The following is a 12,569-nucleotide window of genomic DNA, read 5'->3' as shown; positions in this document are numbered from 1 at the left end:
AGAAGAAAGAAATATTTAACAACCAATAGCAGTAATTCAAAAAGGCCTATTTATTAAAAAAAAAATCATACTGTATTACAGAGTAGGTGATGAAGCATCCTGTCAATGGGATGGGATGCTTGAGAGAGCTGACTCTATTTTTCAATTTATCAGCTGGACTGGATATTTTAAAGTACTTTTTTTTATCCTGATCATGCATGTAAAATTGAAAGCCAGACTCAAATAACAACTTTGAAATGCCTTCAGAAAGCCAAAAAAAAATTATCAACAAAGAATATTTAAAAAGGTTAGAGGCAAGTCTACCCTTTGGGAAGAAAATATAGATGAGTCTGATGTCCAGGGATTAAGTTGTAGTATTTTTAATGAATGAACGTGCATCAGATGCTGCTTGATTTCCGTCATTTTCACCAGATGAACCATAAGCAGGGAAAGATAGACCTAGACTAGACTCAACTTTATTTATCTCTTGGGATTATTCCTTCTGGTTCCAGTAGCTTATATAGAGTTCAAAGAGTTAAAGCAACATGCAGTTAAAGATAAAAATATGAAAGACAGTATAAAAAGAGTGTATATAATACAAAAAAAAATAATAAAAGAAAAAAGTTGAAATGTCCTGGAATATGTTTGCCTTAGATATAACAATATCTGCACAATAGAGAGCTAAGGGTAGATTACACAGTAGTTGACTTGGGTTATTGCACATGCGCTGCAGAGATGCACTGAACTTATAAATAGGTTTAAAAAAAATCAAACAGTACTTGCATGTGTTATTGCACAGTGAGAAGAATATGGCCTGGTTCAGCTTTAGGTTTCTTCCCGTTAAAAGGGAGTTTTTCCTCTCCACTGTCGCTACAGGCATGCTTAGTGTGAAGGATTGCCTTTGAGTCCATGCAATCAACTGGTTTTCCTTAGATAGAAAACTTTGAATCAATCTGACTGGATGAACTGGTGAACTTTTAAGTGCCATGAGATGACATGTGTTGTGAATTGGCGCTATAGAAATAAACTGAATTGAAATGCTCATGAGTGACAATAGGTAATGTTTTGCACAAGATGTCAAAGGAGGGGGGTGCTGCCCCTTGTCCCTCTTGTTCTTTATTTATTTATATTTTTTATTTATAAGATGTCCTTAATTTTAACGAGCTGAATGGATGTTTGTTGTGATCAGTGCTTGCCATAGAGCTGCTAGCCGCCTGTCAGGGTATCGAATTCCTCCGTCCGCTCCGTACCACCACCCCCCTGGAAAAGGTCTATGACCTGGTGCGTTCGGTTGTCAGGTGAGGCAGCTTACAGTCCTCAACAACAAAAACCAAGGTAGTTAGTAGCTTTTTTTTCTAATGTTCTACTTGTACCGTTAACAGGCCCTGGATTAAAGACCGGTTCATGTCTCCAGACATCGAAGCCGTTCACCGTCTCCTAGTTGACCAGAAGGCAAGTTCTAAATGATTTTATTTCTAAACATTTGTAATTTTGAAGTCAAATAAACCTCAATGCATTTTACAGGAGAGAAATAAAACTTGAAATTTTTAATTTTATTTAATTTATTGGGTATTTGCATCCTAAGGTGTGGAACGTGGCCAAGCCTTACATTGACAAGTATCAGAGAGAATATGTCCCAGAGTCTCGACCCTGTTCTCCCACCGCCTTTTCCTTGGACACCCCAGCATCACCCAGGAAGCGTTTCCGTCATGAGTGAAACGGGCCCTAAAATTCAGTTACTTGGAATCATAACCAAGGAGCATAATGAGGATGAATTATTGGTAAAACCCTGTAAAGTTCCTCATTTGACAGTCAGATTTGTTCCTAACTCTGCAACACACATTACCGTTGGCTTATTTCTCTTGGAAATGATCATCTGTTGAACATCTTTATATTTTTCCCTACCATACAGAAATAAAACCTGTATTCCTCACGCTTACTGTTGCTAATGCAGTTTTTATAGCTTCTTTACTTTTTCATCTTTTAAAGGGACATTGTGTAACAATTTCTCTTTTTTACCGCCTGAAATCGATGACCTGCACTAATAATCAGATGCATTTTCAAAAGCCAACAATTTTAGTTAGTTTATACATAAGGCTGATCATCTGTTTGCAAAGCGCCATGACAGTTTGTCATCGTGAATCTAAAGACGCTGGCGACGAACAAAGTAGCAGTAACGCACGGAATAACAGCATGTAGCTAAGAGGCGATAGTGAAGATAATCTGGAGATGCTAACCCAACAACTTCTGAAGGACTGTAGCACAATGCAGGACCATGCATGTGCAGCAGCACAAAAAAATCCCCAAGAAAGTGGAAAAGAATAAGACATTTAAAACGACTGTAACCTGTACTGCTTTATGAATCATGAGGGATGGATGGATGATGATCTATCCATCATCATCCATCCTGCCTACCATAGAAAGCATAACAGTAGATCCTGCAAACATACATTGCTTGTATAGAATGGTAGGTTCACAAAGCCTACCAGCAAAGCTAAATGTGTTAAATGTGAGTTTAAAGGAATAGTACACCCAAAACATGATTAGCCTTCATTTTCTACTCACCCCCATGCTGAACAACACTCTGGAGTACTTTTTTGATATCTCAAATGCATCTGGAGATCTGGGAGGCTTCTTGCTGTCTGCTGACATTCAAATAATGGAGGTCTATGGCGCCCGAGGCAGAAAGGTCCATAAAAGTCCACAAAAAACGTGTCAATATTCCTCCATACTGCTCGTCCAATGTATTCCAAGTGTCCTGAGTGGGTAGCGTCCAGAATTTACTCGAAACGAAGTCATTTAGAATGTTTTAAGAGCATAAACAGTAGTGTATAGGATTTCCTGAAAGCGCGTTCACGAGTCTACGGAAACCGCGGCAGACCAAACCAGATGAAAGTGCGCATTCAGCTCGGCAAAGAAATCATGCTCTTCCTCAACACTGACACTCACTCATTTATATAGAATAAAGATTGGGAAAATTACCTATGTTTTGGTTGTTCTTTCCCTTTCAGCCACAGCAACCATAAGACGTTCCTTCCTACAAATGAAAATAAAAAACAATCCACTGGATTTTGTCTCCAAGTTTGAAGACATTTCGCTTTCCATCCAAGAAGCTTTTTTTTTTAAAAACAACCTAAATAATTTTTAAGTAAATGCTTCGTAACCAAACGGGAAATTTGGAATAATGATAATAGAATTGCTTAGGGTCCCCATAAAAGCATTAGAAGCTGGCCCTTTGCAATATCATCAGGCAAAGCTGCAAAATTTGTTAAGAAAAAGGAATTTTCCAAACGCTTTTCTTACTTATGTTCCCTTTTCAACATTTTTTACATTTGTCTAGGACAAGACTTTCGACTAGCATGTTTTTACCTGAGTATAATATCTCTGCTGAATGAAAGACTTTCCCATAAACTGCTTCCTCTGGGTTTATCGTCTGAAAATTCTATATTAATACGTTACATTTTGTTATAATGATTATAGAATCATATCTTAAAATAACAATGAGATTATATTTCTTAAAAAATATAGATACCATATAATTTTTATTTTTTTACTTTTTTCTTATTTCAATATTTGGAGCCCCCCCGAAAAAACACACGAGAAATGTATAATACAACCTTTTCTTGCCGTTGGTGCCAGTTCAAATAATTTCAATTACCGTAAATTCAGTATTGAAGAACTACTGTGAAAAAGACAATAATTAGGGAAATTCGGAAGAAAAAAAAAAAAAACACATGTCCTTCGAGCCGGATTCGAACCAGCGACCTAAGGATGTCTATGAATCCACTACAGTCCTCCGCTCTACCAACTGAGCTATCGAAGGATGTGTACAGATCCCTCCGCCACACAGATCACATAATATACGTCGCCATTTACCACATTATCTCTAAGTACTTTTTACTTTGAACAATACATTGTAATGAACATTACGTTTAACCCTTGGTCTTGCAATGTGAGGAAGTTAGTTTTAGGCTAGATGTCTGCGCTCTGCGAGGTACGAAGTTCGCTAACTGTTTGGACCGGTGTTAAACTATATTCTGTAACCCATTATATATTGTGACCAACAGCGGCTTCACATGTGTCTTACCATATACCTCTTTAGGTTTAGGTATATGTCTTAAGATCTTAGGTTTAGATATTAATTTTGTGATATTAGATATAGGTGTGAATCCTGCGAATTTAGGGACTAGTAGAATATAAACAGGTCACATCGCGCGCTTGGGTCACAATGTATGATGACAGATATTGTTGTAACACCTGTAGTGATCTAAATCCGTCCAATGCGCGGAGCAGGAATATCCAACTGAAAACTTACTTCACAGCCGCCATCCACCGTCATTAAGACTTAACAAGTCATCCAAAACCAGGTGATACATATTAGGGTGATTATTATATTAATAAACAGACGCTATCACACTATATAGGGGGAGCACGTGAGGTATATAAAGTCTATGTTTGTTTTTGTTTTTTGCCACCGTTTATCTAACTCGTGGCTTGCTTGTTAACTTTTTATTTACAAAAATGTACATAAAAAGGTAAATCTGGAACAATTTACTAAAAAAAAATTTACTAAAACAAAGTAAAAATATTGATTACTTTAAAATGCACAGGTGGGTTAAATAGCCAAACATTTTACTCAATAGAGGCCGATACTTTTACATATTTTTACTCAAAAAGTGAAAAGTAGCCAACCGAGAAATGACTCAATTATTTGGTAAGTAATGATAATTAATTTAATATATAAAAATGATCTAATCATAAAGACAAAAATATAAAGTTATTTATAAATATGTATTTTAAATACAAAATAAGAACTTCCTGGAATTATAGAGAGGCAATAGTGAAGATGCAACAACTCAGAAAGATCTGCTTCCTTCAGTTCTGAAGCATGAGTGTGAAACCACAAAAAGGTTTTAAATCGATAACCAGAGACTGAGAACAGATGCACCATTTCACCATTCCACCTACTAGTGCTGTATCTGGTGTTTGTCACAACGCGCTATTATCCAAGTCATCTTGAAAACTTTATTCTTCCAAATGTTGGCTACATATTATGTGTTTTTTCTCTAACTGACCGGTGTTGGATGTATTCCAACATCCAACTGTCATGCATGTGGGCATTGTCAGTTTAGCTATAGCACTGGTATTGTGTTCATTTTTTGACTGATTAACGCTAAATTCAATAAATCAAGGTAAACATATTATTTTAGGTATGAATAATGACCCATTGATTCTTCCTTGCTGACCGGACTTTTCCTTTAAAACATCACATGCAGCAATGAATTGTGGGAAAATCACTTCAGCAAAGTCTGCTTTCATGGGAAATTACCTAAAGTAATTGTCAGGATCTGCATTCTTTGGGTCATTTGATTCTAGTTTTCATCATTGCTGTGTTGTCTTCCTTTCGTTTAATTAGTGTGGTCTTTTCTAGTTTATATATTCTATGTTTCTAGTTTGTTCTTCATCATTGCATTTTCCTTTTTACTCCCCCTCTCCTCCTTCTCTTCAGCCTCTCTTCTCTCAGCCAGGCCTGTTGTTTCAGCATTCACATTCCCGGAGTTTAGCTTCCTCTCTTGCTCTCACTGCTGCTTCTTGTTATTAACCTGGTTATTTACTGCATCCTGTATGGATTTCTCTCTTTTTGTTCTCCTCGTGTTCCCTGTCTTTCATTTTATAAGTTCTGTTGACAACAGACAATTTGCTGCCTATCTGCATCTGAGTCCAACTTAAAACTAAACCATGACAATAATGGCTGAATTGACATGACAAATAGTTGAATTGAGATTCTCTAATTGAGCACCCTCAAAGACATTTCCGGTTTTAAATAACAATATTATTTAAGTTGATTATAGTTGTACTTTTTGCAATTTGAATAAACGTCCTCATTAAGATTTTAGACTCTCAGTTAAGCCTTGCCTGTCTAGACTAATCAAATCCAGTCAAAACTGAGCTCTTTGGGAGCTAAGTAAAAGAATAATAGTGTTGAAATTTTATAACATTTGTGTTTGGGTTCCTATTCAAGCATTCAAACATGAACAGGAAGTTGTATTTTAATAAAAAAAAAAAAAAAAAAAAAACATGAATACAAAGACTTAAAATTCCATCAAACTTAACAAAAATATAATAAACACAACTGAGGTAAGTGGATCCCATACCATGGCACTGCCACCATTGTGCTTTACAGCTGATTGCATTAAAATACATTTTTTTAAACCTTTTTCTGACTTCTTAGTTCTCACTTCTAAAGATTTTAACTAAATATTTAAACTAAACATTGATCCCCCTTTTCTGAGATTTTCCAAAACAGATTTACTTAAAACTAAATTATAAAAAGGTAGCAATTGTAACATAGAACAGTTTATATTATAGAGATGGCACTGAATGAATTAAAAAAAGACAGAAAATGGGCTTAATGTTTGCTTGAACATGGTTTTCTGCAAGGAAAACAATTTTCTTCAATGTCTTTCAAATTTAATGTGCTAGTAAAATCTAATACTTTAATATTTTGAGAGTTTGCTTGCAAGATTGAACTGATTTTGAACAAACCAAATAATCTTTTATAATTACTTTTGACTGTTTGCCATAATTTTGACAATGATTTTCCATCCCTAACTGCTGCTCTTCTTAATATGGGTAAACGGAGAATGTTCAAGAACAAACCCCAGAAAAACATCTAATTGTTGAGTCTAAGAGAGTAAAGCAAGTTGCTTGTAATGTGCATAGCTTTCTTCTAGCCAGGGGAATACAACGCAGATCAGCCCTGATTAGACATCCTTCCTGAGACGGGTTTCGTTCTGCTATGCAACAGATGATCTGGGAAATGCTGAAACATACCATGTAAATCCCCAAACACTCCAAGATTAAGCCTGTTTCCTTTGAAGCACCACAGTGACGAGATCAGCTGCAGAATTCCAGGAATGTTGAGGCTTGGATGCTTTAGGGAAAAGACTGAATATTTATGATCCCTCGTCTTTTCCTTTGACACACGACACTGATTAATAAAACCGATATTTTTCCGCAGTGTGAACAGACCCAGACTCTGTGTTCATTCTGTATACAGTATGGATTATATTAAAAGTCCTGATAAACCTCTTTTAACTCAGTCAGACGATGCATCTTTAAAATGAACAAATAGGCCAGAAGGCATGAGAGCAGCTGCAGGATTAATGAGTCAATGGCTGTTGTCTGTCTGAAGAGACAGACAAGGTGTGGTTAATGGATACCAGGTAAGACCTAATGATATGTTTCAGGAATAAGGAGGCAATCTTCATGTCTCAGTTAATATAGTTTACACCACCAGCAGCAAGCTTCTTCTAACAGACATGTTGGTCATTAAAGGCTGAAGTCCTGAATTGTTCTGAAACCTATTTTTTTTCATCTCATTATACATGAGAATTAAATGTAAAAGAACAATAAACAAGAAACTACTTGGTAAAATTACTTTTTTATATTCTGTCACCCTAACCCCAGTGTATTTGAAAGTATTCCATGTATTAGATCAACACCAAGAAACACATTAATGTAAAGTACAAGGAAAGTATTGCACTGTTTTACTAATAAAAATCTAAAAAAAAGTGTCATGTACATCTGTGTTAAAGCATCCTTTATCTTCTATTCACCTCTGACCATCTATGCTCACCCTGTTAAAGAAAAGCCTCCCTAAACCATGAGGCTGCCACCACCATGTTTTATCATAGAGATGGTCCATTCAGGTTGATGTGCTGTCAACATTCTGCATGCTGGCAAGAGAGATCAACTTTTTTCTCAACAGAGAACATTGAGAAAACATTATTGCCTATTCCAAAAAGGTAAAAGAAAATTAACAAACCACTGGACTAGCGATGCACGATATAATCGGCCCCCTATCGGTATCGGCCTGTATCGGCCTTAAAACTGAATATCGGACATCGGCCACCCCACGGATATTTAACCCGATATTTGATCAGCTTCTGAGTTTCTAAAGTCTAAAAAAAAATAAATAAAAAATACTACTTCTTCTTCTTCCTCAAAAACTTATTTTTTTACTGACTTAAAAACTTCTAAAGACAAGGGAAAAAATATTGATACATTAAAATATCACAATATCTTCATATGCTGATATATTGCCATTTAAAAACACCATATCAATCTCTTTTACTAATGAAATATTGCTATATGTCATCGTTATGCTACGAAATCCCCCGAAAATTCACGAAATTTTGCCATATTTTTATATGTTGATATATTGACGCGGTATCGATCTATTTTACTGACAAAATCTCACAAGAATTTGCAAAATTTCACGAGATTTTGAAAGTAAAATAGATCGATACCGCGTTTTTAAAAATCAATTTGATATCAGCATATGAAAATATATTTGAGTATATTATGTTTCAAAGTGTCAGAAATGGATAACAAAACTGCTATTTTCAATGACTACTTATTTTTGTCCAGCTTTAACATCGGTATCGATATCGGTTATCGGTTACATGAGTTGCAAAAAAAATATCGACATATCGGATATCGGCCAAAATCCCAATATCGTGCATCCCTACACTGGACTTTATTTTCCAAGTTTGAAGAAGCTTCCCTTACCATTCAGGAAGATTTTTCAATTCAAAATGTCTGGATTAGTGTTGAGTTCCAGGCTTTATAGCTTAGTTCAGTGGTTCCCAAAGATTTTCTTTAACAGCTCCCTGAGAGTTTTTTCTTTGTACTTTAATCCTCCCATCTTTTCAGTGGCTGTAGTGAGCCTGCTTGTTGCTGTAGATCTTCTCAAATCTGGGTTGCAGTGTCACAACTGTCCATTATGCTCAGTCAAGCAAGCGCTGTTTTTTTTTTTTTTTCTTCATTCATCCATACCGCTTCCCGCGCCCCCCCTGCAATGGCATTGCGCCCCCCCTAGGGGGCGCGCCCCACACTTTGGGAACCACTGGCTTAGTTCAACAGAGCTTTTTTATGGCTTAGAAAAACAAATTGAACCGGACGAACGGGTCCACCCCTTAGTTACGGAGAGTTGTTAAGGTCGTTGTTGGCCTGCCATAACAAGGCTTTGTTGGAACTCAAGGGTAATTGAGACGTCTTGATTTGAAAAAGTTTCCTGGATGGGAAGAGAAACGTCTTCACACTTGGAAAACAAAGTCCAGTAGTTTTTTTTTTATTTTTATTTTTTTTATTTTTTTGGAATGACTATGACCTGGATAACTGAGAATCTTCACCAGCACATTATTCCCCATGTTTTAGAAGAGTTCAATTGCTTTTTCCAACAAAAAATTTTCCTGCGCATGTGTACCCCTTTCCCACTGGCTGAAACCCCATTTCAACAACAGAACAATCGGCTTTTAGTGGCAGTGGGAACGTTACACTGTTCTGCGTTGACCTGAGTTAAAAGACATGACAAGGGACCTGGTTTAAAATTGCCTTTAAACAGATCGGCTCCAACTGACCTAATTCGACCCGCTTATTTACGTGATACCACTGAACGCGACTTACCTATGTCACAACACAGCAACAGTTGCACCAAACGAGCCAAAACACCTCTACTTACATTTGATTAACATGGTAGGAGAGATTCTGAGGGACAAAAGAACGAAACAATGAAGCACCCTGACTACACCCTGGCTCTCTGCTCTGTTGCTCTCATTGTTTACTTTCCTGATTTCTGTCACTCTGGTGACATCATCAACGCTAAAGGGCTGGTTATCCTCCTGCAGCTGTGTGTCGCAGTGAGCTTGACGCAGACATTTCAGTGTTGAAGCGTGGTCTGCGCTATACGCTGCGAGTCTAGATACGGCCGAGGCGATGAGGAAGTGGGGGCAAGTTTGTCCGACAACGGAGGGACATGACGGCAAAAAAGAGCGGGGATACAGATTGAAAAAGGATCTCAGCGTTCTCACACACCTCACTTTTCTAGCTGGTCCAACTTCACAAGTTATTTTCCGCAATTGCGGTCATAAAATCAAAACAAGCCGGTTTCCTGTCTGCTGCACTGTATGCGGTCACCTACAATTTGGAAGAGGTGCAGCAGAGTGCCTGCGGAGGGGGCGGGGACGTCTTTGCTTCACTGCGACACCTACACAGACGGCCTAGTTTCAAAGTATAAATCAGCCTTAACCCAGCGCGATGGCGTCACCAGACATGCAGCAGTCGGGGGACAGAGGCCACGCAGCTTGTCAGCGGGTGTCAGACCCCAAATTTTTTGTAAATAGGAAGAGAGGCAAATGCAGATTGTTAGCTGGTCGACCTGTGTTTGAAAAACTTTGTGTTAATCCGCTAATTTCAGTGGGTAACAGGCTCTATAGAGTGGTGGGTTATCTACTTACAGTCTGCAGAACTAATATGCAAAAGTGGTGCCAACTACCCTATTTACAGTAAATGAGGATTTGTGTGTACTATTGTCTCCACTGAGACTTTGGAAGAGCTGAATACATTTATTTTGGGCTTTATCTTGGGTTTTGTAACAGAACTGCACACAGATGGCAGGTATGATTGCTATATGGAAAAAATATGGGTAAAGAAGAGAAATGACTTGCTCTGTTTGGGTTAAATGAAAAAAACAAAAAGCAATTAGTGTCAGGTTTCTGTTTCTGTTATGTTTTTCTTTTGTGTATTAAGTCTTACTTTACTCCTGGTTTTCTAGTGTTTAGTATTCATTTCTCCATGTTTTATAGTCCTAGTTATTTAATTATCATTTTGTTGTTATTTCCAGTCTTCCAGGTTTATTTTTGTTGCTCTCTGCTGCCCTCTTGTGTTCTCCTTCTCCCCTAGCTCTTTCCCTCTCTTGTTCTGTGCACACCTGCTCCCAGTTTCCTCATTAGCCTCCTCTTTGTCTCAGTCTCCTTTAAAAAGCCCTCTCTCTTCAGTCCCCCTTTGCTGGGTCCTCGTCAAACATGCTCCAACTCTTTCTCTCTGTGCCTTCCTCGTTATGTTTGTGATTCCCCCGATGTCTCCATGGTTTCTGGTACGTTTAGACTAGTTTTCATGTTTTTGATTTTTTGGATTTTTGGACTTCGGGTTTCATGTTTGTTTGGACTTTGTTTTCCTTTTGGATTTTTGGATAACCTGCCTCTGTTTTCTGTTAAGTCATTATTAAACCCACAAGAGATTCACCTCTGCCTCCCTGCCTCTGCTTTTGGGTCAACTAACCATAGCCAAATCATGACAATTAGATGATTAGGATGCACAGAAACCAATAATGACCAAGGTCATAATCTCAATTTCTAAGAGAATTTTTACTTAGAAAAAAAATGTGCATCCTGATTGGTGGAAAGGTAGAACCAGTGGGGTGGGAATACCTTTGCAGGGCATTTGGCTTTTTAACAACAGTGCTCTAGTTCTTATAGAAAGTCTTTCTGTATGAGGTGTAGTTGGATAGGGGTGGGTGGAGCAAATATAAGTGCCCAATGTCAATGAAAGTTTCCACTGAGAACCCTGCAGTGCGTGGGATCATAGAGTGACTTTAAAATTGGGAGCTAAGAAAATATAAAGATGAACAGTGAATGCATACTCCCACAGATGTGTGTTTTAAACGAGGAAGAGGGATGCCATTTATTTATGATCTATAAATCGAGCCTTTAAATTGATTATTTATCAAGTCAGTGGAGTTACAGGATGAGACTGGGGACGCTCTTAGTTTTTATATGGATGTGCGCATCTTCTTCTCCATCAGCCGGTGAGTTATTTTACGCATTTCATCCAATTTATTAAAATTATACTTTATTTTTTTCTATAATATAGATATATTTTTTTCCTGTTTTTTTCTTTTCTTACCAGAGCATCTTAAAGTGAAGGATCCAGGTCTCCGGAGCCGCTGCTTTGGCCGAGCCTGCAACCCTCCCATGGGTAACCTCGCTCTGGGCAGGCTGCTCCGCTCTCAGTCAGTCTGCGGCTCCAACTCCTCGGAGCGCTTTTGCTTCTTTAGTCAGACTTCCAGCCCTCACAGCAAGCAGTCCTGCTCCGCACCCAAATGCAGCCGCTGCGACGCGTCCAAGCCCGGCCGGGCGCATCCTCCTTCGGCCATGAGCGACTCCTCTTTCCGCCACCCGGACACCTGGTGGCAATCAGCTGAGGGGGTGAAGGAGGAGACGCTCCAGCTGGACTTGGAGACGAAGTTTCTCTTTACTCATCTGATCGTGGTGTTCCGGTCCCCCCGCCCTGCTGCCATGGTGCTGGAGCGCTCCAAGGACTTTGGGCGCACATGGGAGACCATGAGGTATTTTGCCAGCGACTGTGAGAAGATGTTCGGCCTGGCAGAGGGTTCACCTGGAGGGGTCAGCGGTGCAACCTGCACCTCCAAATACTCAGGAGCTTCTCCCTGCACCAAAGGAGAGGTGAGGGTTCTCATAGCAAAACACAGCAGTGGCGGTTCTAGACCAAATGCACCAGGGGGTCAGGAGGGGCCCAGCATGTTTTCATGGGGGCACAGAGAAGCATAACAGGGCAAAGGATTCAAATACATTAAAGGAATAGTACACCCAAAACATGATTAGCCTTCATTTTCTACTCACCCCCATGCTGAACAACACCCTGGAGTACTTTTTTGATATCTCAAATGCATCTGGAGATCTGGGAGGCTTCTTGCTGTCTGCTGACATTCAAATAATGGAGGTCTA

The 12,569-nt window shown here is 38.7% G+C and overlaps 2 protein-coding genes and 1 non-coding gene across 3 annotated transcripts in view; 2 read left to right on the top strand and 1 right to left on the bottom strand.

The window, feature by feature from the left end:
* hal (histidine ammonia-lyase) overlaps positions 1-2,556 on the top strand; it is a 14,648-nt gene extending 12,092 nt beyond the window's left edge. Inside the window, exons 18-20 of the mRNA XM_015376734.1 lie at positions 1,169-1,277; positions 1,362-1,431; positions 1,565-2,556. Coding sequence (XP_015232220.1) covers positions 1,169-1,277; positions 1,362-1,431; positions 1,565-1,696 — 311 coding nt within the window. The 3' untranslated portion in view covers positions 1,697-2,556. The remainder of the gene's footprint in view (positions 1-1,168; positions 1,278-1,361; positions 1,432-1,564) is intronic.
* Positions 2,557-3,716: 1,160 nt separating this feature from the next.
* Positions 3,717-3,802, bottom strand: trnay-gua. Its single transcript is given in 2 exon segments — positions 3,717-3,752; positions 3,766-3,802. It is a non-coding gene; the product is annotated as a tRNA-Tyr (tRNA).
* Positions 3,803-11,383: 7,581 nt separating this feature from the next.
* Positions 11,384-12,569, top strand: part of LOC107086015 (netrin-4-like) — an 18,041-nt gene continuing 16,855 nt past the window's right edge. Inside the window, exons 1-2 of the mRNA XM_015376735.1 lie at positions 11,384-11,629; positions 11,731-12,287. Of these exons, the coding sequence (XP_015232221.1) occupies positions 11,569-11,629; positions 11,731-12,287 (618 nt within the window). The 5' untranslated portion in view covers positions 11,384-11,568. The remainder of the gene's footprint in view (positions 11,630-11,730; positions 12,288-12,569) is intronic.

The sequence above is a fragment of the Cyprinodon variegatus genome, unplaced genomic scaffold (assembly GCF_000732505.1).
Source record: "Cyprinodon variegatus isolate N-32 unplaced genomic scaffold, C_variegatus-1.0 Scaffold140, whole genome shotgun sequence".
Taxonomy (NCBI): Eukaryota; Metazoa; Chordata; class Actinopteri; order Cyprinodontiformes; family Cyprinodontidae; genus Cyprinodon; species Cyprinodon variegatus.
The sequence above is the reverse complement of the archived record's forward strand: the minus strand, read 5'-3'. Positions and strand labels throughout refer to the sequence as shown.